This window comes from Lichenostomus cassidix, chromosome 1, assembly GCF_008360975.1.
Source record: "Lichenostomus cassidix isolate B80296 chromosome 1, HeHo_3.0, whole genome shotgun sequence".
Classification (NCBI taxonomy): Eukaryota; Metazoa; Chordata; class Aves; order Passeriformes; family Meliphagidae; genus Lichenostomus; species Lichenostomus cassidix.
Window position 1 is genome coordinate 113,421,104 of NC_139479.1, and position 20,820 is coordinate 113,441,923.

Consider the following 20,820-nt stretch of genomic DNA (forward strand, 5'->3'; position numbering starts at 1 on the left):
CCGTTTTGTTCTTGATGTTAAATCCCAGTATCACCCATTTCAGGCCGTTTCTCCAACCTGCTGGGAACGATTTGCATTCCAGTCCTGCCATCCATGGCATTTGTGACTGTAGGCAGAAGTTTTATTAGCTCCTGCTTCTCTCATCGCCCAAGTAATTAATTAAAATATTGATTAGCCCTAGAGACAGGACAGACCCCAGTGAGATCCTTGTAGATAAATCCTTTTGAGTAGGCAGCAAGCTGCCTGCAGCTCCTGGAGCTGAAGCTTGCCAATTAAGCCTGTTCTTTCTCCTTCTCTTTTTCTCCTCTCTGCATAATTCCACCTGGCTGATAATTGGTTTTTGGGAACAAGGTGGGACAGAATCACAATCCTTGCTTTGGTCAGGAGGCAGCACAGCTTCCCCAGGTGGGTTAGGTGCCTTGCTGAAGGAGAAATGAAAAGTGTGGTGTGATCTGTGTGAGATAATCCATGATTACCCAAGGGATTGCACATGGATTGGTCACTTCTTCAGCATCTTTCTGGGGATGAGCACCGAGCTGGCCCTGGATCTGCCTGATTTCTCAGCTTTTCCTTATGAGATCCCTGGAAACCTCCAGTTTCTGGGAATTGCTAATTAGTAGAAATTAGGTGACTCCTTGGCTCCTATTTTCAGTATCCTAGTGGGAACTTCCCAGATTTTCTTGAACTGTGGTGTAACATCTCTGGGTTATTTGCCTTCCTCTTCCCCAGCCTGGGGACTGGATTCCATCCACAGCTCTGCCTCGCCCCAGGCACAGCAATTCTCTGTGTCTCTTCAGCAACAGAGCATTTTCTGGGAACAGATTTCGCTTGCCAGAGGCAGCTTGAGTGAATTTTAATAGAAACATTCAGTGGGTTTTGGTTCACGTTTTGCTGGCACTGTGCAAACAGCCACCAAATCCACACGGGATCATCCCTATCCCCTGTGCTGGAAAACCTGCTCTTTCAACAGCAGCAGAAAGCCAGGAGAAACCCTTTGGGCTTGATTGCAGCCAGGAGCAGCCCAGGGAGAGATCTGGCTGAGCTAAATACAGGGAATATCTCCTCTGGGGAGAGCCTGGCAAATGGCACAGGGTGGATTTTGCTGCTGCTCCACCTTCCTTTGCTTCCTTCCTTCTCAGCCCTCCTACCTGCCTGCCCCTTGCTCAGCATCAAACGCTGCTCCTGCTGCTCCCCGGTGCTGCCAACCCTTTCATATTCCCGGGTTTTATCTCCCTCCCTGCTGCTGGGACGTGGGAGCAGCTTTTCCAAACTGCCTCTCTTTAATCTTCCCTGCCAAGCCAGTCCCTTTCAACCGTGTTCTTGAAGAGCGCAGGGAGGGGATGGGGAAATGGGGGTTTATTTCTCTTTATAGGAACTCCAGTCCAAACTGATGGAAATTACTAGAGGAAAAGCACAGTAACAGGCCTAGAGCTGACCACAGTTAGGACACACTGCCTGCAAGTGCCTTGGATGCTTATCCACAGGGATCTGTCCTGTGCTGGAGGGGTAATGAGGGAAGGAGGAATTCAGCTTGGGCATTGCCTGAGCCAAACCCTTCTCTGATGTGAGAAAACTTGCACTTGGAGTTTTCCAAGTGGAAGATGAATGTGGAGCCCTGAACCCAGCAGTGAGGAGGGGCTGGGAGTGAGCTGGCCAGGCCATCCTGCAGGTCCCTCGTGCATCCATCAGGATCCCAGCCGGGCAGCAGAGGGATGTGCAGCCTCTCTGCCACCTGAAGCAGTACCACAGGCAATCAAACTCCCTGTTTATTTTGAGGCAGGGTTTTGTTTTCCCCCTTTTCCCCCCCCTTTCTTGGAGTGGAACCACTGCTTTCAGGGGCTCGAGGGGCTTTCAGAAAGGCTGCACAGCCCTGAGGGGCTCCAGTGGGATGAGGGAGAGAACCATGGAATCATGGTTTTGGTTGGAAAGGCCTTAAATATCATCCAGTCCCACCCCTGCCATGGACACGGACACCTGGCTGTCCTGCTCCACCACACCAGGGTGCTCCAAGCCATGTCCAACGTGGCCTTGGACATTCCCTGGACAAAGAACCAGACCCGTGGCAGATTCCCGGCAAAGCACATTGCGTTTCTGCCTTTTCACACCACGCGGAGCAAGTCATGCTGTTGTTTGTTTGTTGTGCTGTGGAAAGTCCCTTGGAGCGCCTTGGGATGCAGCTGAGCAGGCAGGAAAGCGCCTGGGAGCCAAGGCTCTGCTCAGCCAGGAAAGAACCTTCTCCTCTCCGGATGTCACAAATTCCTGGGCTGCCAGGAGCTGGAACAACCACCGTGAGTGTCGTGGGTTGTCTCTTCCCTGCTCCTGCCCAAAAACCCCATTCCCATCCCTCTCCTGCTGCTTTTGCTGCCTGGCCACAGCTTGAAAAATGACAATAGTGCAAAAGCCTCCCAGCTTTGGCTTTACAAAGCTCACAGTCAGCAAATGCTGCTCATCCTTCCTTGGATGAGTCCTCCTGCATCCCTTCATCACCCACTCACATCTCTGCCTTCTAGAACCTTCTCTGGAGCCAGATTTCTGTGTTGGTACCCTGAACAGGACTGCAGGCTCTCAGCCCTCTCAGTGAACACAAGGCACAACACAAAAATAGGAAAAAAACCCAACCCAAAAAATTCAATTCGACCTCTCAGTCTGCACTGAGATAATTGGGTCTCTCAGAATGGCTCAGCAAATACTTTGGGCAAATATCTAAACCAGTCATTTCCCCCCTCCTCTTCTCTGCACACCCAGCCCTTTGCTGAGGATATCTGCCAGGCTGGGAGGAGGGAATCAATCTTCCCCTGTGTGTTTCTTTTCTGCATACTTGGGTTGAACTTACAAGTTTTGTTTTCTCCACTAAATTCCATCCTGGAGCCCAAAATGCCAGAGCTACCCAGTGGCTGTGGCTGCTTGCTGGTGGTAGGAGCAATACAAATTGTGCCTGGGAGGGAAGAATGCAGGAAATAGAACCAAAATAACTGCAGGCTGGACCTCCAGCCCATAATTACAGACAGAACCCCCTTCAGGGAGTCCAGGGGTGGCTGGCTGTGGGCTCACATGGCTTAGCCACAAGCTCTACCCAGTCTGCAGAGGGCTCCCCTCTCCCTCTGATCCTGCATCCCTGGGAAAAGGTTCTGCCTTTCTCAAACTGCAAACCAGGAATGCACCTGAACACCCACACTCTTCAGTGAGCTGCTGTGATAAGCACTGATCATCATGATAGCACAAAAAATAAGAATTATTAACACTATTGCAAAATGTTGCCCTGCTGGCAAAGCAGGTATGGGAGTTTCTCCCTGGGCTGAACCTCCAGGTGCTTTTGATGTCCTCCCCTCCCCAGGACCCTGATCCCTGCAGAGGTGCAGTTTGGTCCTTGCAGCAAAAGCAGTGACAAAGATCCCAGCAGTGTCAGCTGGAGCTGCATGAAGTCTTCCAGGAGGAGAGAGCATCTAACACCAGGAGAAGAAAGGGAACCAGCACAGCTGATATTCTGAGGGCAAGGACAGACCATCAGTCATGGAGATCTATGGATTCTGTACAAATCCCTTTCTTACAAATGATTTATTTTAAAAAAAACCAACCCACACAAAACCCTTCAGGTTTATGGTTCGTGCTCAGTGCTGGCATCACTGAGGTGGTCAGCAGGAGAAAATGTTTTGAAGGACACCAAGCCGGGAGGCTGCAGAGTCCAAGGTTCAGGTGTGTGGAACAAGCTGCACCACTGGGGTGGAGAACAGCCTGTGGATGGATCCCACAGCACTGCAGGAAGAGTTCATCCCACCTGGGAGGTCAGGGAGCAGCCCATGGTCCATGGCTCCTGGCTCAGGTGTGGGGTGACCCACATGGCTTCACCTCCCCAGAGCGGATCACAGTTCATCCTTTCAGCATCACACTTTGGATTCTGGGGTCTTTGTGGAGTTTCCTGCCAGTTTCTCCTTCTCTGGCTCTGCCTTTGTCTCTGCTGCTCTGCTGGCCTCCCTCTCCTGCCTCCTGAGGATCAGGTGCACAGCCACGAAGCACAGGAAGGCTCCCACCTCGAAGAAGAACTGCAGACCCAGATACCTGCGGGGTGGGAGGGAACCAAACGGGGTGTGAGCTTTGCACAACCATTTATCCCGATCACCCCCGGGAATCCCTGATCCCGATGCTCATCCCTACCTGTGCCTGAAGAGGGTGTTGTCGTAGTACCTGCAGGCTGCCCTCCTGTCGCACCTCCTCTCCCACAGGATGCAGGTGGTGTCGATGGCACTGCCGTAGAGCACTGGCCCTGGCATCCATGCTGCAAGCACAATGTCAGTCGAGCCCAGCCACCGCCCCTCAACACCACCAGCACCCCAAAAACGACCCCAAGTGACACATCCAGGTGCCAGGCAGCATCTGTCCCTGGTTTGGGAAAGCCCTCTCCAGGAGCTGCCATTGTTTTCCAGGATGGGGTTTTAGCACATTTCAATTTACCTAAAACTCTCAGCAGCATGAACTGTATCCCAACAGCAAATGACTTGTCTTCAGGCTGGATGCTCCTGGAACACAAAATGGAAAATGTGTCGTCTGGCAATCCCACAAAGATGGGCATTTCCCTCCCTGGCACGGCACCTCACCCACTCATTTCTCTTTGACCAACCACCAAGGATCCCTGGGGAGTTCCATTCCCATCAGCAAAGCTGGTGAGGGTTCATTCATTAGGGCTAAACACTGACCACTGCCTTCTCTTGGCCTGAAAATCCTGCCAGAATCTTGGCCAAAATCCTGCCAGAATAAGAGATGGGGAGGGCTCAGCTAAGGAGTGATTTTGCTTTTCATTCAAAGAATGAAACAGAGGCAGTGAAAGGGAGGCTTTTTGTAACTGGTCAAGTGATTTACACATTGAGGAAGTGACTTTTCTGAGGTGAGAAGCCCCAGTGGCCACTCTGGTGGCACCCCAGGTTTCTGGTATGGCTATTTCTGGCTGTGGTTCCTGCTAGGGTCACACATGGAACAGAACCTGGTGGCAGAGGATCCCCAGGCCAGCACCCTCGGGGGACTCAGCTTCTCTGTCTGACTGCCTGGAGTGCACACAGCTCTGGGAGTCAAGGTAAAAACGGATTTTTATCCACAGCTTTTCCCTAAAAAGCAGTCCTTCACAGTGCTTTGGCCACGGAAATGTGCTTGGAAGTATCATTTATAGACTAAGACAGAGATTCCCCCATGGTTTTCCCCTCTCCCTCAGCTTTAACCATCCTGGGGTCCAGTGCCCGGCCTGGGCCCACATCTGGGCTGGCTTCATCCTGCTGTCACCCCACAGGCACCTTCCCAAGGCTGTGGGAAGCTGTGGCCCTAATTGCCTGTCTGCACTGGGAGGGGAGGCTGCACCCAAGCACAGGAAGGGAATTAAACTCCTTCACTTCACACAGAGCTGCCTTGACAAGAGCCCTGAGTGACTGCTGAGTTAATGGTGCATCGTGTGCTGAGGGAAAAACCAGGCAGGAACAGGGCAGGAGGTGCAGCACGGGGCTGACTCAACCCTCCCACCCCTCAGCTGGAGAAATCCTTCCTCCTCCATCGCAGGGACCCTCTGGAAGCCCTCTGTGGCTGCCTGACCTGAGGATGAGCATGAAGGAGGGCGTGTGGGACGTGCTGGCGAGGATCCCTGCCAGGCAGGACAGCACCACGAAGGGCAGGAAGAGCCGGGAGCAGCCGCTGCTGCAGGTGCCTGGCGTGGCGAAGCCCGGCAGATCCCGGGATGGGATGCAGCTGCAGCTGGTGTAGTTCTGCAAAGAGGAGAGAAAACCCACGGGCTGCTCAGGGATGTGCAGACGGAAGGGAATGCTGCCAGCTGCTGGAGTGAGGGAGGGGGGTTGGATTTGTCTGGAAATAATGAGTGATAATTAGCACTCGGTGCTTTGGGGAGACCTGTCCAGTGCTCCGGGAGAGCTGGAGAGGGACTTGGGACAAGGGATGGAGGGACAGGACACAGGGAATGGCTTCCCACGGCCAGAGGGCAGGGATAGCTGGGAGACTAGGAAGGAATTGCTGGCCGGGAGGGTGCTGAGGTGCCCCCTGTGCCCAGGTGCTGTTTGCACCTTCATCCAGGGCTGCAGCCACAGCCCAAAGGCAGAGCCCAGGCTCAGAGCAGTGTTAAACCAAAAATGGAAAACCTCACCTTTGAGGGAGACACATAAATAACTGGCAGAGCATTCTAGCAAAGAAAAGATGCCCTGGGGTGATGGATGAGGGATTTTTCCTTTCCTCTGTTTTCCAGTCACAATTCTCTCTCTTTTTGTCTTCATTAAACAAGAAACCTTTGGGGTTTTTTTGAAGAGACCTTTAAATAAAATGAGCATGATCTTTTGGTTGCCAGAGGGGGTGGCAGTTTGCAGAAGGGCGATTCCAGATGCAGGAGCAGCTCAGGGTCTCCCAAAACCTCCGTCCTACATCCAAGCTTGCATGCTACCCTCTGGAAGGGCTGCAGCACAGCTGGGCACACAATTGTAGGGTTTTTGGCAGGCTGGGAGGGCTCCTGGAAACCCTGGGACAGGGAAGGCAGTGGGCAAGGAGTGCCACAGGTCTCTGTACTGCCAGAGATGCTGAAAATGGTGACAGAAGTGTAAAATTTCCGAGAAAGTGAGGGCTGGAAGGGGGAGGCATCTTCGAGGAGGAAAAAAGCAGTGGGAAAGGATCTGCTGTGCAAAAGGCAGGCATGGGGCTGCAGGGAAGCACATTTGGGACTAAGCTCTGGCAGAAAGCATAATTGTTATTAAAATGAAGTGCTGTTAATTAACAAAATGCCGCTGCAAACTGCCCAGGCAGTCCCACGCTGCCATTCCATCCTGTGCCAAGAGCACAGCAGAAAGCTGCTTGTCACTACATGGATTGCTAAGGATTTTCAGATAGGCATTGGAATGGCAGAGATTTCCTTAGGATGCAAAGGGAACAGGGAAGGACACCTGTGCATCCTGAAACACTTGATCCTGAGAGGCTTCTGCTCGTTGTCTCAGCCAAGGGAGCTTCCCAACCTTCTCCTGCTCATCCCCCCACAACTCATGCAGAACTTATCAACATCAGAAAATGGAATCGCCAGTCTGGAGCAGGGCACTGGCCATCCCTCCCCGGCCATCCCCCGGGGCTGCCTCACCAGGACTGAGTTGTTGGCATCAACATTCACGTTGCTGCAGCCAGCAGCACAGGGGGAGGTGTATTCCACACCGTCGGAGCCGCAGATGGGGTTAAAGGCCTTCTCAGGGCAGTGACACTGCTGGTTACACTCCAGGTCGTGGTGTGCAAATCCAGAGCTGCGGCATGAGGAAAGTATTAATGCAGGGTGTGGAGCACCATCGATGTGCATCTCATACAGAAAATCAACTGCATGTGTGCTGAGATCAGTAAAAACCCCCTTGACTACACAACAAACCCTTCCCCGTGTGCCAGTGATTCCCATGGGAATTCCAGCAGCACTCCTGAGCCTCTGCTCTGCCTGGGCAAAGCTGGAATGACCCCACCACGTGTGGGATAAATCAGAAAGGGTCCCTGTATGTTTCATTTTCTGCCCTAAACCTGAGGACGCAGCAGACTCAGTGTTTATCCACAAGAATTCCCAGTCTTACTCCATCTCCCTTAGTGGCTTCTCCTGAGGGAATAAACGCATTCCTGGGGGTTCTGCTCAGCTGCTGCTCCCACCCCGAGGAATGTGCCCGTGGTTGGGGTGTGCCCACCCCGGGAATTTCCCCCATGCCGTGCCCAGCCCGGCAGAGCTGTCCTTACCTGTCCCGGTGGGTCACACCTGCCCCCTTCTGCGTGGGGCAGCCCAGGAGGAGCGGGGCAAAGGCCAGGAGAAGGCAGAGCAGCATTCCCAGGACACACATGGCACTGCACTGCCGCAGGGACATCTGGAAGCGCTTCAGGATGGCACCACCCACCACGATGCCCACCATGGCCCCGGGGATGTTCACAGCACCTGGGGAGAGGCAGGTTTGGGCTCAGGGAATCACAGGGTGCCTTGGGCTGGGAGGGAGCTAAAAGATCGCCCAGTTCCGCCCCTTCCTCCATCCCGGATTGCTCCAAGCCCCATCCAGCCAGCCTTGGACACTTCCAGGGATCCAGGGGCAGCCACAGCTTCTCTGGGCACCCTGTGCCAGGGCCTCAGCACCCTCACAGGGAACAATTCCCTCCAAATATCCAATCTAAAGCCATTCCCCTCTGTGCTGTCACTGTAGCTTGATTTTCATCCTCTGATCTGTACCAGTCCCTTCACACAGCAAAGGCCCAGAGGATTTGCTGTTGGGTTCCTATTTTTCAGCACAGGGGATTCAGAAGGGACCAAGGTTTTTGCAGGGACTGGTAAAAAAGCTGCTGCTGTGACAAAGCTGCTTTTCAATACCAGCAGGATCCCACAGCAAACTGGCTGCCTTATGTATCCGTGGATGGCAGATGGCAGGAGCAGTGGAAAGCTGTGCTTCACCCAGTGAAATGTGATTTTTCAGGAGGAAGCACTAGGTAAACCTGGAGAGGATGTTTAATTTCTGTGCAGCGCAGGATCGTGCCCATTTCTGTGGTCACCCTTGTAAAACCCCATTTATATAAAATCCCCTTTTTTGGGGGAGACCAAAGTTCAGCTACAGATGAGCAAACTGTTTAAGTCAGCAAACAATCATCAGGGAGGTTGCTTGCAGCCCATAAATACCCACGCAGGGAAGGAATTTCCAGCCACAGAAAGCTTTTTGATGTAAGAGAAAAAAGCAAAGCAAGGCTCAGTAGTGGGAACAAAGGCTGGATAAATTCATCCACGGAACACGGGGCTGACTCGAATGCAGAGGGGAAATCAAGGCTGGGAACAGCTCAGCTGGGCACAGCAGGGCAGGACAGCTCTGCTTCAGCACTTAACCTTCCTTCCTGCACTCAGCCCTGGGCTTTGCCAGGCTGCTCTGCTCACTTTTTTCTTACTAATCTGCTGCAGACCTAAGAGGCTCTTTCCCTGAGCTGCTGTTTGTTCTAAAATGTGTTTGAAACACTTCTGGTGGCACATCTCTGACTGCTCCCACTGCTTCTGAGAGAGGGGCTTCATTCCAGGGGAACTCTTCCTCATTTCTAGCTGATTTTTCGAGCAGTGAAAAGCTCAGCAACACTTACCAATGATCATGTTGGCCAAGGAGGCTGTGAGGGAGAACTGTCTCTCCAGGAACTTGCCCATGAACGTTGCCAGCCCAGCGACCATGGCAGAGATGTTGACCTGAGCCAGCACCACCAGCAGGTACACAGGGTGCCGCAGGTTCCTCAGCAGCACCACGGGAAAACCTGAAAGGACAAGGGCTGCATGGAGAGCAGGGCTCTCCAAAATATTGATCACAGCATCACAGCAGGGTTTGGGTTGGAAGGGACTGGAAAGATCATCTCATTCCACCCCATTCCTTGAAGCTCTCTGGCAAGGCTTCTGCTAAAACATATACAGAAGTAGATGGGAAGTCATTAAAAGTTAATTTATTTGCTCGCTGCAGTTGCAATTTCATTGTCCTTGTTTTCCAATCATGAAAAATGCATTTTTTGATTAGAGGCAAGAAACTCCAGCGAATTGCCCTGGGGCTGAACCCTTGGGAAGGAATGATCTGCAGCCTGCTCAGCAAAGGCAGCCCCTGCAGCCAGGGAATCGGGGTGCCCACGTTGCCAGCTGGGAGCTGCAGTTATCCATCCTCGTGGAGTGATTTCCCCTTCCCTCCTGCACATCCCACACCCACTGCCTTCCCCCTGCTCTGCCCAGCACTCCAATGCCAACTTCCAAACAAGCTGCTGATGAGTTCCCCAGATGAGGGCTGGCAAAGCCAATGTGCTGGAGCAGAGATAAGGAATTAATGGGGAGGATTAATGCAAAGGACAGCCATAAATTAATGGTGTTAATTCTGAGCAGCTGACAAACAACTGGGACAATCTTTCTATCTGCTGCAGCACAGCAGCACTGGGGAGAGTTCCCTGGGGCTTGGCTGGGAGCTGTCCTGAGCTGGGCATGGATTTGAGCTGTCCTCAATGTTCTGTGAAGAGCAAAAGGACCCTCTGTGGGTGCAGTGGGTGATCCTCTGAGTCCAGAGGCGAAACTCCCCTTCGTGGCAGCATTGCCTCCCCAGCTCAGCACTCTGCCCTCAGCTCAGGCAGGCAGCCACAAATTTTAGGGAGCTGCAAAAGCAGATCCAGGCAATCAAGGCATGGTCAAGAAGCCTGGAATACTGACCCTCTGGAGGCTGGCAGTCAGTGGGGAGGGAAGGAACTGCGTTAACCACTCTGAACCCAAGAGGGGAGGTGGTTTTGCTCTTTAGTATCACTAAAGGTCCTGATTTTTGAGGCGTATTCCTGGAATTTCTCAGCCATGTTGCAGATAGAAAACCTCAACTTGTTTGCTGAAAAATCTCCTGAGAGCCAATCCAGCCTTTTGTGGAAGTTGGTGGGAATCTTTCCCCAAAAAGTTATTTTCGCTGGAGGCCTTTGGTCTTTCCAGTCCAACTGTGCCCCCTCTGCCACCCCAGATCAGAGGTAAAAAGCTGATCAGGTCCCCACTTCATGGTGGGAGCAGCAAGATTTCCCTCCTCTGCAATCCCCATCTCAGCACTCATTGGATCTTCCTCGCAGCTCCGGAGAGGAAGCTGTGCAGACACAAAAAGCTAGAGGAAACTTTAAAATAATAAACAAAAAATATCCTTGAAACTGCCTTTAGGGACCATAAGAGAAACAAACCAGTCACGAGTGCAGCATTCCAACTGCTTTAAAGATCACCTTTAATGGGCTAATTCCAGTATGCACAGCAGACTCTGCACAGCCTCCCAGGTGTTTTCAACAGAAGCCTGGAAATTAGCAATGGAAATTACTTCAGGCAAGCTAAATTCTACTTTTTTCATCACTGCCGGAAGATCTAGTGCCTGCAGAAGGAGGAGCTGGGAGCAACCCAGGGTCACAGGCAATGATCAGCCGAATGCAGTGAATTTCAGGCAAACTGAGCCAAGTTCAATCAAGTTCTGAGGAACCAAACCAACTCAAACCGAGCTGAGGGAGTTGAGCCGAATGCACCCAAGTTCTACTGAGCCCAGCTGCACCCAGCCCAGCTCATAAGAATGGAAATTCAGCTGCACTTGCATTCCTGCCTGTGCAAGGTGTAACAGACTCTGCTGAATTCCAACACACGAGCAAGAACGAGAGCAAATGCTCCACATGAGGTTCGTTCACCACCTTGGAACCACCACAATCACGAAAGGCAAAGACAGTGTCAAACAGAGCATGTGGCCCTGACTCCCCCAGCTTGGAATGAGTCCTCCTGGGCTGACCGACCTCAGCGCTTGGAAATGTCCCCAGTGCTCAGCCTGATCACTTCTCCTGGCCACTGCTCCATCCTGGTACTGCTGATTGGGGCTGGAAAAGCTCTTCCCATCCTTGAGGCAGAGTCCCACGGCTCTGCAAGCTGCCCCTCACACCTTGAGGGGTTCCAAGCCTGGTGACTCCCAGAAGCACCTCACGGCATTGGCTCCAACCCAGCCTTGTTCTGTTTGCAGTGCAAGGCAAAAATTCCCACAAGCCTGGTTTTGCTCCTTGGTTATCCCCAAAGCAACACAACACTCAGCAAAATGTGTTTCCTTCTCCATAACCATGGAATGGTTTGGGCTGGAAGGGGCCTTAAAGGTCATGCCATGGGCAAAGACACCTTCCACTATCCCAGGTTGCTCCAAGCCCCAGTGTCCCACCTGGCCTTGGACACTTCCAAGGTGACTCAGGCTGGAGAATCTCCAAATGCTGCTATCATAAATTATCGTGTAGCAAATATTAGTAAAAATAGAAACTCAGAGAGGAGACAAAATAAGCAGGAGAGTGGTGAAATGGGAAGGAAAATTCTCTTTCCAGTGACCTGCAGATGAGCCAGCCCTGAAGTCTTTAGGCTTCACCTAAACTGTCCCCATCTAACCACCTATCCAGTTTCTGGCTCTAGGAAGAGTTTTGTGTTAGAGATCCTGGTGATTTCAGTGAGATTGCTCTCCTGACAAAAACCAGATGGTTCATTTATTTCAGAACTGGGCTTAGGGGGATAAATTCTCAGAAATAATGAATTTGTTAGCACAGCCCTGACACAGCAACACTGATGCAAGCCCCGAACCAGAGCTGCAGCTGGAGCAGGATAAGATATTTCCTCCTCTCTCTACCCGGGAGCAGGGAGCTCATTTTTATTCGTGTTCCAGAGGCACATAGCAGAGTGTTTGTGTGAAAATCCCATCTGAGCACCATCAATCTGCTCCCACGCAATCGCTTCCATCCCACAGGTTTCTAAACGACAGTGCACCGAGGTCAGGGGGGAATAAACCCCCGACTGCCTCCTCTAATTGAGCATTAGGCTGATGAGCAAACGCTGCCACCAGTGGGAAGAAAACCTGCCCACGCCTGCCGGGCTGTGCCTGCCCTGCGCTGACCTTCAGCATGCAGAGAATTTCCAATAAATTAAAGGGATAATATTCGGGAAATATTCGGAGGAAGCTGACACCGAGTGACTTCAGAAGGCCACTTTTGTCAAGTAGTTGCTAAAGTGCAGAGTGTTTAAAAACCCAAACATCCCAACCATTAGCAGATGCCTCCACAGACTGAAGTCCAGCTGATTCCCTTCAGCACAAAGAGTCCACTTATTTCCAAACAATTTAATTGCACTGGATTCAAATCCCCCTCTGGATTTTAGCTGTTCAAAACCTGGCCTCAGTGGGACAGGAGGCCAGCCTGGCTTGGATATTGTCTCCAGCCCTGAAGGAATGGGTCTGAAGAGGGTTTTTGGGGATGAAAAGTTGCCAGTGCTGCTGTGGGTCTGGTTCCTGCCATGGTCTGAGGACCGAACAAGAGCAGCTGGATGCACCCAAACCCCTCTGACTGAAGGAGTTCCTTCCCTTGCCATGGCTCTGCTCCAGGCTCACAGCTTCACCCCTCTTTCCTGCCTGCAGCTGGGCTCTGGTGAGATTTTCGGCTCTGTTTCCTACTGCCCACCTGAGCCATAAATCAGAGTCACAGAAGGAACTGAGCTGGAATGAACCTTAAAGCCCCTCCAGTCCCAGCCCCTGCTTGGGGCAGAGACACCTCCCACTATCCCAGGATGCCCCATGCCCCATCCAGCCTGGCCTTGGACACTTCCAGGGAAGGCACGTGACACTCAGAGTGACCAGGCCCAGGTGCTTTGGTTGGCATGAGGTGGAGCAGGACAGTCTGGGCATGATGAAACCCATCAGCTGTGGGCAGAGGGGTCAAACCCAACCCTGAGCCTAAGGAGCATCTCCAGGGCTTCTCCAGGAGCTGGGCTGAGCACAGAGAGGAACATCCCTTTTCCTTGGCAGCACTGCAGCCCTGGCATCGCCCCCAGCTCCCTGGGAGTTTGTGCCAGCAGGGAATCACTGTCCAGGTGGGATCAGGGCATTCACACACTTACGTCTGATGAACTCCATCAGGGAGAGGCTTTCCATGTGCTCGGATCTCGGCCTGAGCTGGCTCAGCATGTCCTCCTTCTTCTTGCTGTCACTGTGCTTCCCACTCACCACCTGGGGACACACCAGAGGCTGTCACTGTGCACATCACACCAGAGCTTCACCTGCACTCGCTGTTTCTCCCCCAAACCATGGCACACAGCTGCCCATGGTGTTTCAGGCCATCCCTGTCCGTGCCCAGCTGCTGCTCCCTGCCCACACTATTGGGTTTCCAGTGGGGCTGAGAGCATCCAGCCATCCGTCTGTGCTGCAGGGGAGTTTTCCCACCTTTCCTGACAGTAATGCATCACACTTCATCAAGAGCAAGCTGTGCCAATCCCCAGGCACAGCACAGCGTGTGCTCAGCTCACACAGACTCGGGAGGTGCAGACTTTTGCAGGGAAAGCTGGATACCCTCAGGGGGATGATTTTCTGCCCCAGAGCCTCTTTTACCTCTGTGCATGTGGGGACAGGCACAGGAATCCAAGGAGGGATACACCTGGATCCCCACCCTGCACAGCTTTGGGCACTGGTTGGGATGGAGGATGAGCAGCTCCCTGTGTTCCCTAAAAACTGTTGGTCAGGAAAGAGGCAGCAATTTGAGGAAAATGTATCCAGTGGTGAGTCCCATCCCTGGAGGGCTTGGAGCATGGAAGGTGCACTGCATTCCCATTGGGCCAAGTGTCCAACATCCCATCACTCCCATCAGCCGGGGCAGCCAAAGGAGCAGAGCATCTCCTGGATGTGCTTTGGATCCCCTGCTCTGCAGGCATTTAGGGGCAGCACAGGAGCAGAGGGCATTCATTAGAGGAGGTGTGCTGCTCCTCTAATTCCATGGAGCAGCAGGCAGCGCTTAGGGCAGTGTGTTTTTCCCTGGAAACCACGGAGTGTTCCTAGCCAGAGCCACCAGCCCTGGCTCTGCCACCCCCATGGGCTCAGCACTGCTGCTGCTGCAGCTCCTGGCACCACTCTGAGCTGGACAAATGAGTTCATTCAACAGCAATTAGACACTGCTAATGGACAGGAAGGAATGGGCAGCTCTTGGGCTGAAATCATCTCCTTTGCTCTGACACTGAGAGAGCTCATTACACAGCAGCGAGGTCAGGGTGTCTGCTGCGGGTGCCACGTGCCCTTTCTAAGGGCAAGAGCAATGAAACTCCTTTCCTGTTTATTATTGCTGCAGCTCAGGCTTTCATACATTTTTCAAATGCAAAGATAAAATCCGGCTCCCTTTCACTTTTCAATTGCGTTACAGGGGCTCTTCTCTCTGCTCCGAAACTGCAGCATTTTCCAAAAATACCTTCAAGCTGTTCCTGGCGGTGGCTTCCTCAGCCTCCAGCTGTTGGTACTTCAGAGAGTCAACAGCCTGCACGTCCAGACAAAACCCCAACTCCCCCCAGATCCCCCAGTCTGGGATGTCCCTGTGTGTGACCCCTGTGAGGGACATTTCTGTGCTGGCTCAGGAGCAGCAGCTGCCTGCAAATGGAGGGGGAAAGCTCTACTCCCTGTGCTGGCTTTACTTTCCCTGCTTTATTTTTTTGCTGCCTGAAAGGGTCAGGAAATACATTCCTCTGGGATGAAGGAAAGCCAGAGGCAGAAGGAAAAGCAGGAGTCCTGCCTGGGCAGGGAGGTGATGCTGGAATGATGCTGGAATGGTGCTGGAATGGTGCTGTACCATCAGAGATGCCCAAGCCCTGAGGAGGATCCCGTGCTCCTGCCAGGGGGATTTCAGCATCCTCGCAGCAGGAATTTGTCAAGCTGGAGTTGGAAGGTGCAATAACACAGGCTGCCTGCTCAGCCCTGCTGCAGCATCATGCCAAGGAAAAACAAACTAAACTTGCAAAATGCCCCCACACTTGGATTTTTCTGGACGATTCCTTAAAGGACTCAGTTTCTTGGTGCAGCTCGTTGCATCTCATGTTTCTGCAATGAGATTTTAGCTGCATGGAAGATTTTGCCCGGCAAAGCTGTGGCTGCCCCTGGATCCCAGGCAGTGTCCAGGTTGCTTGGAGCAACCTGGGACAGTGGAAAGTGTCCCTGCCCATGGCAGAGGGTGGCACTGGATGAGCTTTAAGGTCTTTTCCAACCCAAACCATCCTGTGATTCTGTGAGTCCATTGGCATCACTTCCACCCTCTTGGGGGATGGCGGTTTTTGAGGTTTTATGTGCTTTTGAGGAAGGAGAACGAAGCTCCCACGCACTCTGCATCAGGAAGAGCTGACCTTGGCCTGGGGAAATCCCCCATTTCCCGGCACAGCCATGAATAAATCCAGAAATGGCTGAGTAGGGCTCTGCAGGAAAGGAAACTGAGGGCAGCATTTCCTGGCAGCTCCTGCTCTCCCCTGCTACTGCACCTGTGAGAAGGGCAGCCAGAGGTGCCAGCAGCCTGGGCTTATCCAAACACACCACTGGAAACAGGGATAAATGACCTGTTCTGTGACAGAGAGGTTTTCTTTGTTTATTCTGAGGTGTCTGCAGAGCTTCCCTCTGGCTGTGCAGAACCTGGCACTCCCAGCTCAGTGAAAAGTAAGGTCAGAGAAGCTATTTTCATGTTAGACAAACACAGTGTAAAACCTCACGGCTTGGAAAGGAATTATTTTCCTTTTGACAAGGTCGTGCTCCCTACAAACTCTCCATTATGCCTCTTCCAGCACGTGTATTTCCCCACTGGGACCCTATTTCCAGGAGTGTTAAAATAACCAGCTGAGGGGCACCTTGCTCCCTCCACATGGGAGGATTATTTTTGGCTGCTGTTTGTGCCTGTCTTCAAAGCTCCCTGGGGAAAATCCAGCTGGAGAGATGTAAAAACTATCTCCAGCCCATCCCTGTGAGCTGTGCTGCCACTTGGCCCTCTTTGCTCCTCAGCTGATATTCTGTATTTCAAGGATGCCTTTGATGGTGCTTTAGGAGCTTTCATGAGGCACCCAGAGCATCACAGTACCTTTGTCCAGAAAAAGATCACAATCGAGGACACAACTCCAGTAAATGGTTCAGACTCATGGAGGCTGGATTAAACTGCAATTATTGGGGAAAAAAAAGCTGTTCTTGACTGAAAGCAGTTTTTCCAACATAAGAGCCTCTTCCTCTCATCCCCTTCCTGAGTTCATGACAACTTCATGGCTTTGCCATGATCAGCTCTCAAATGGGATTATTGAGGATACTTCAGGGCTAGAAACCTCCTGACAAGCAGCAAAGCAGAGAAGTAAAAATGTTCTGGGTTCGGAGTGACTAATTTACGAAAAGAAGATCAAAAGAGCAACCCCCACATTATCATTAATGTTAACACGAGCCATTCCAGGAACTTCAAAGAAAGAATTCATCAAGAACAGGTGAAGCTGAAATGTGGCTGTGGAATAAAAAAGTGTAGATCTGTCTTGGCTGGTGGGAGGAGGCAGAGAAGTCTCCAGAGACACAGAGAGCTGGGTGTTACCCTCAGTTTGCTGCAGGATGCCCATTGGGTTGGATGGCCAGAAATGGAATCCAAATCCCAACACCTCAGCTGCCTCGGGGCAGAGCAGAGCTGTGCTTTTCCCCTGGGCTGTTCCCTGCTGGGCCTGAAGGGGTTTGCTGTGGGTAGGACAGTGTTTTGGGGCTCTACAAGCTCCATGGAAAAGCTCAGCTGATTCTTCAAGCACTTGCGGCTTGTGGTTGCTCTGCTGGTAGATGTGTTCTTGCTTTGGACAGTCAGAAATCCTGGGACACTTCCAGGGATCCAGGGACAGCCACAGCTGCTCTGGGCACTCTGTGCCAGGGCCTCCCCACCCTCACAGGGAGGAACTCCTTCCCAAAATCCCATCTATCCCTGCTCTCTGGCAGTGGGAAGCTGGCTCCAGTGCCTCCTGTTCTGCAAAGAGGGCAGAATTTGGCTCTCATTTAGTGTATTTCCCTATTAATATTATTTTTAACTGTCAGCAGATTCCAAGAGCTTTCTGAGGGAGAGGGAAATTGGGGAGAAATCCAAGAATTCAAGAAATTCAAGTGCTGCAGAGGGATACGTGGGTGCTTGGCCATGTGGGAGCATTCCCTACAGATCCCAGCCAGCAGAGCAGGGTGAAATCCTCCTGCTCTTTTTAAAATCAATACCCACCCATTCCCCCTGTTAAAAGCTTCCAAACTGCTCGGAGTGCAGCACTTGCCAGGAAGTGCAGCTGTTTTAGTTCGAAGAGCATTGCTTTCTCTCAAGAGCCGTTTATGAAATTAATATTCCCACCAGCCCTAATGAAGAGCTGTTCCCTGAGATGGAGTTTGCCACCCTGGCATGCTGAGCAGTTGCTGTTGGCACAGACCATCCCCAGGGGCTTCAGGGCGAGCCAGGCTTCAGGAGGATCCATCAGGGACATTGTTTTTGAGACCATCCCTGTCCTGCTGTGCATGGAGCAATTCCCACCCCATCACCTTGCAGCTCATGGCAGCCAGGAGGAAATCGCTGCATCCCCAAATTTAACTGGTAAAACAGGTTGGGGGACCCCAGAAGTCCCTAAGAATCACCCACTCCTGTGGAAATTCAGGCAGTGTCAGGAGAAATGAAGAATTACTCTGCACTGGTGCATGGACTTGTTCGGACAGGAAGGTTTCTGTGCTGCCTCAAGGAAAACAATGAGTGGAAGACAACAGAACCACAAAGAGCGTGGCCAAGACACTGAGGTGAGCACAGCTTCACCTCCTGAACGTGTCCCAGCAGCTCCAGCAACATCCCCACCCACAGAAAACACCTCCTGTATGAGCACAGTTTGTCCTGCTTTGCTCCTCCCGAGCAGCCAGGGCAGTGCTTGGGGAGCTCAGGAGTTGTGTCACATCCAGGGGTGCAGCTCTGGACTGCACAGCCACTGCCCTGGCCCTGCTCCCCAGCTCCTGCTGGCTGCCAGGAGCCCATTGTTCACATTGCAGAAACACCTGAGTAATTTAAAACATCCAAGGATTGCTCCTGAAAAATCCTGCCCGGATAGAAAGGTCTGGCTGCCCTTCACCTCGTCTGGCAAACCTCTCACATAAACATGGAAATCTGAGTCTGCATCCTTCCCTAGCTGAGGAACAGAACTGTCGCTGGTTCCAGGTTCCTGGGGCTGGAATCTCGACCCCACCAAGGTGTGTGTGTGTGTGTTGTGTGTGTGCAGAAGCTCTCCTACCTCTTTGGGCATTTCCCGTGGGAAGAAGAAGTAGGGCAGGGCAGACAGGGCCACCAGGCTGGCAGCCACCAGGAAGCCGAGCCACCAGGCCCCGACCCAGCGTGGGTCCTTGGTGCTGAGCTGCACCTCGGCTGCAACACAGGAGAGGAGAGTGGCATCAGAGCAATGCTGGGACAGGGGAGGGACCCCAGTGCCCCAAACCCACTCACCCCAACACCAACCAGCCCCATGCTGGTGGCTCCCAACCCAGGGACCATCACTTTTGGAGTCTGAGCAGCGTTTGCCCCAACTCAATCCATCACTAAATCCCATTTCATTCTGTCTCTTTCCTATTTCATTGCCATCACCAGGGTGTCAAAAAACCACGCAGCCCTTTGGATGGAGACAAGTGGCACAGGGCAGAGAGCCCACAGGAGGCTGAAACCACCTCTGCCATGGAAGCTCTCCCAGGACAAATTCCCTCACCTGCACTGACTTTGTCGATGTCCACGTAAAACCTCAGCATGGCAGAGCCCAGCATGAAGGCCACCCCCGGCCCGATGACCGTCACAGAGAACAGGATTCCTGCAGAGGGATGACAGCAGGGAAGGGCTCAGCCTGTGGCAAGGGACCCTGGGGAAAGAGGGGCCTAGAGGCTGTATCTGCCTGCACCACAGAATTGCCCTGGCAGCTTTCTCATCTCAGAGTAACAGCCTCCTGCTCCCCACATTCCCTTCACACATGGAATTCCCTTTGGCACAGCTCAGACCTTCCCTGATACTTGTCTTCAGCCTCCTAGAAGGACTGCAACACACCCAAGATGTGCTCTTTGGCATGAGTAATCCAGGAAACACCAAGGTTTTTTATGAGGTCAAAGAGATCAAAGTTATCGGTGAACTCTCCTCTGTGGATTACTGATAAAAGAAACCCACATACATAAGATTCAACTCCTACCTTATGGGTGAGAGCTTTGGATCATCTATCAGAGCAAAATTTGATGCTGTACTTGCATTTTTTTAACAGTCATGACCTGGTTTTGATCTGCACTTGCTGTTCCATGTGATTCGAAAGGCTGTCTGTCACAAGATAACAGCTGGAAAAGGACTGGAAGGACCTGCAAGGACCATCCTGTCCATCCCAGCACCCTGGGACACTCCTTTTAGGCCTGTGCCCAAGCTGTTCTGCAGCATTCCCTCTGCTGCAGGATACTCTCCCATCTCCCAGGTGGCCCAACCTGCTTTCTTTGGCTTTGTATAACTTTCCTAACATCTAAAGAGAGTCCTTATTGCTACCCTTTAAACCCACAGAGATCAGATTCTTCTTCTTGTCCTTTCTGAAGCCCTTTTGGAGGAGGATGTGGTTATTAAGTCCATCTCCAGGTTATCACTCTCAGGCCAAAAATCCCAGCATCTGCCCCAAATGGTGTTTCCCAGCTCTCCTGCTCTGCCTGAAGCAGATAAATTCATTTTGCAGAAACCCTCCTGACACTGGGCAGAGCAGAAGGGCCATAACGAACCCAGCTATCATTAATGCAAATTAGTCCTATATGGCCTTGCTGTCACCTCCACCAAAACCTCTCCCCTTCCCAAGCAGCCCAGCCTTACCCAGGTAGAGGGGGGAGTTCCTCTCGCTGGCGAAGTCGTCGATGTAGGAGATGCCGAAGGGCTGGATGGGGACACCACCAATGCCCAGCAGTGCCTGGGCTATGAACATGACCAAGAGAACTGCATGGTTCTCCCTGGAGGTGTGGGAGGTGCAGCTGGCATGGCTCAGGTTGGCTGAGGCGTCGTGGGCCCCGGGCTGGCACAGGTCTGTGGTGTTGCTAGAGGTGCCTGCGGTGACAAAGGGGACAGCTGTGAGCAGCTTGCTCTGGGGAAAGAACTTTGTCCTTTAGGCACTGGCAGGGGATCTGAGCTCTCCCTGGAGCTTCTTCTCTCCAGGTGAACACCCCTAGCTCTCCCAGCCTGGCTCCAGAGCAGAGGTCTCCAGCCCTGGGAGCAGCTCTGTGGCCTCCTCTGGGCTTGTTCCTCATCTCATCCTTAGATGGCAGGTGGAAGAAAATACAAAGGTGCAAAGACCACTGCTCTGATGTTCACAGAAATGGGTTTGTGTGCCATGAAAAGCCACCTCTATCAAGGAAGTGGAGCTGAGGTCACTGCCAGGACCTTTGACAGACCTTCCAATACGAGTAAATGAGCAAACCTGCAGAAATGAGAACTCATTTTCCCCAGAAAACCTGCCTAAGGGAAAGTGCTGATTCTAGAGTCCTCATCTTCCCTAAAACC

General features: G+C 52.3%; 1 protein-coding gene across 4 annotated transcripts in view; it reads right to left on the reverse strand.

Annotated features, from left to right (window-relative positions):
* Positions 1-3,525: 3,525 nt before the first annotated feature.
* Positions 3,526-20,820, reverse strand: part of SLCO2B1 (solute carrier organic anion transporter family member 2B1) — a 28,292-nt gene continuing 10,997 nt past the window's right edge. For 3 of the 4 annotated variants that reach the window (XM_085077566.1, XM_085077581.1, XM_085077591.1), the window contains 12 exons: positions 20,140-20,367; positions 19,022-19,120; positions 18,557-18,687; positions 13,884-14,003; positions 13,397-13,505; positions 9,097-9,261; positions 7,732-7,924; positions 7,106-7,262; positions 5,572-5,741; positions 4,450-4,514; positions 4,153-4,273; positions 3,526-4,056 (listed from right to left, as the gene is read on the reverse strand). In XM_085077566.1, coding sequence (XP_084933692.1) covers positions 3,882-4,056; positions 4,153-4,273; positions 4,450-4,514; positions 5,572-5,741; positions 7,106-7,262; positions 7,732-7,924; positions 9,097-9,261; positions 13,397-13,505; positions 13,884-14,003; positions 18,557-18,687; positions 19,022-19,120; positions 20,140-20,367 — 1,733 coding nt within the window. In that variant the 3' untranslated portion in view covers positions 3,526-3,881. The remainder of the gene's footprint in view (positions 4,057-4,152; positions 4,274-4,449; positions 4,515-5,571; positions 5,742-7,105; positions 7,263-7,731; positions 7,925-9,096; positions 9,262-13,396; positions 13,506-13,883; positions 14,004-18,556; positions 18,688-19,021; positions 19,121-20,139; positions 20,368-20,820) is intronic. The other variant, XM_085077575.1, reaches the window with a different exon arrangement.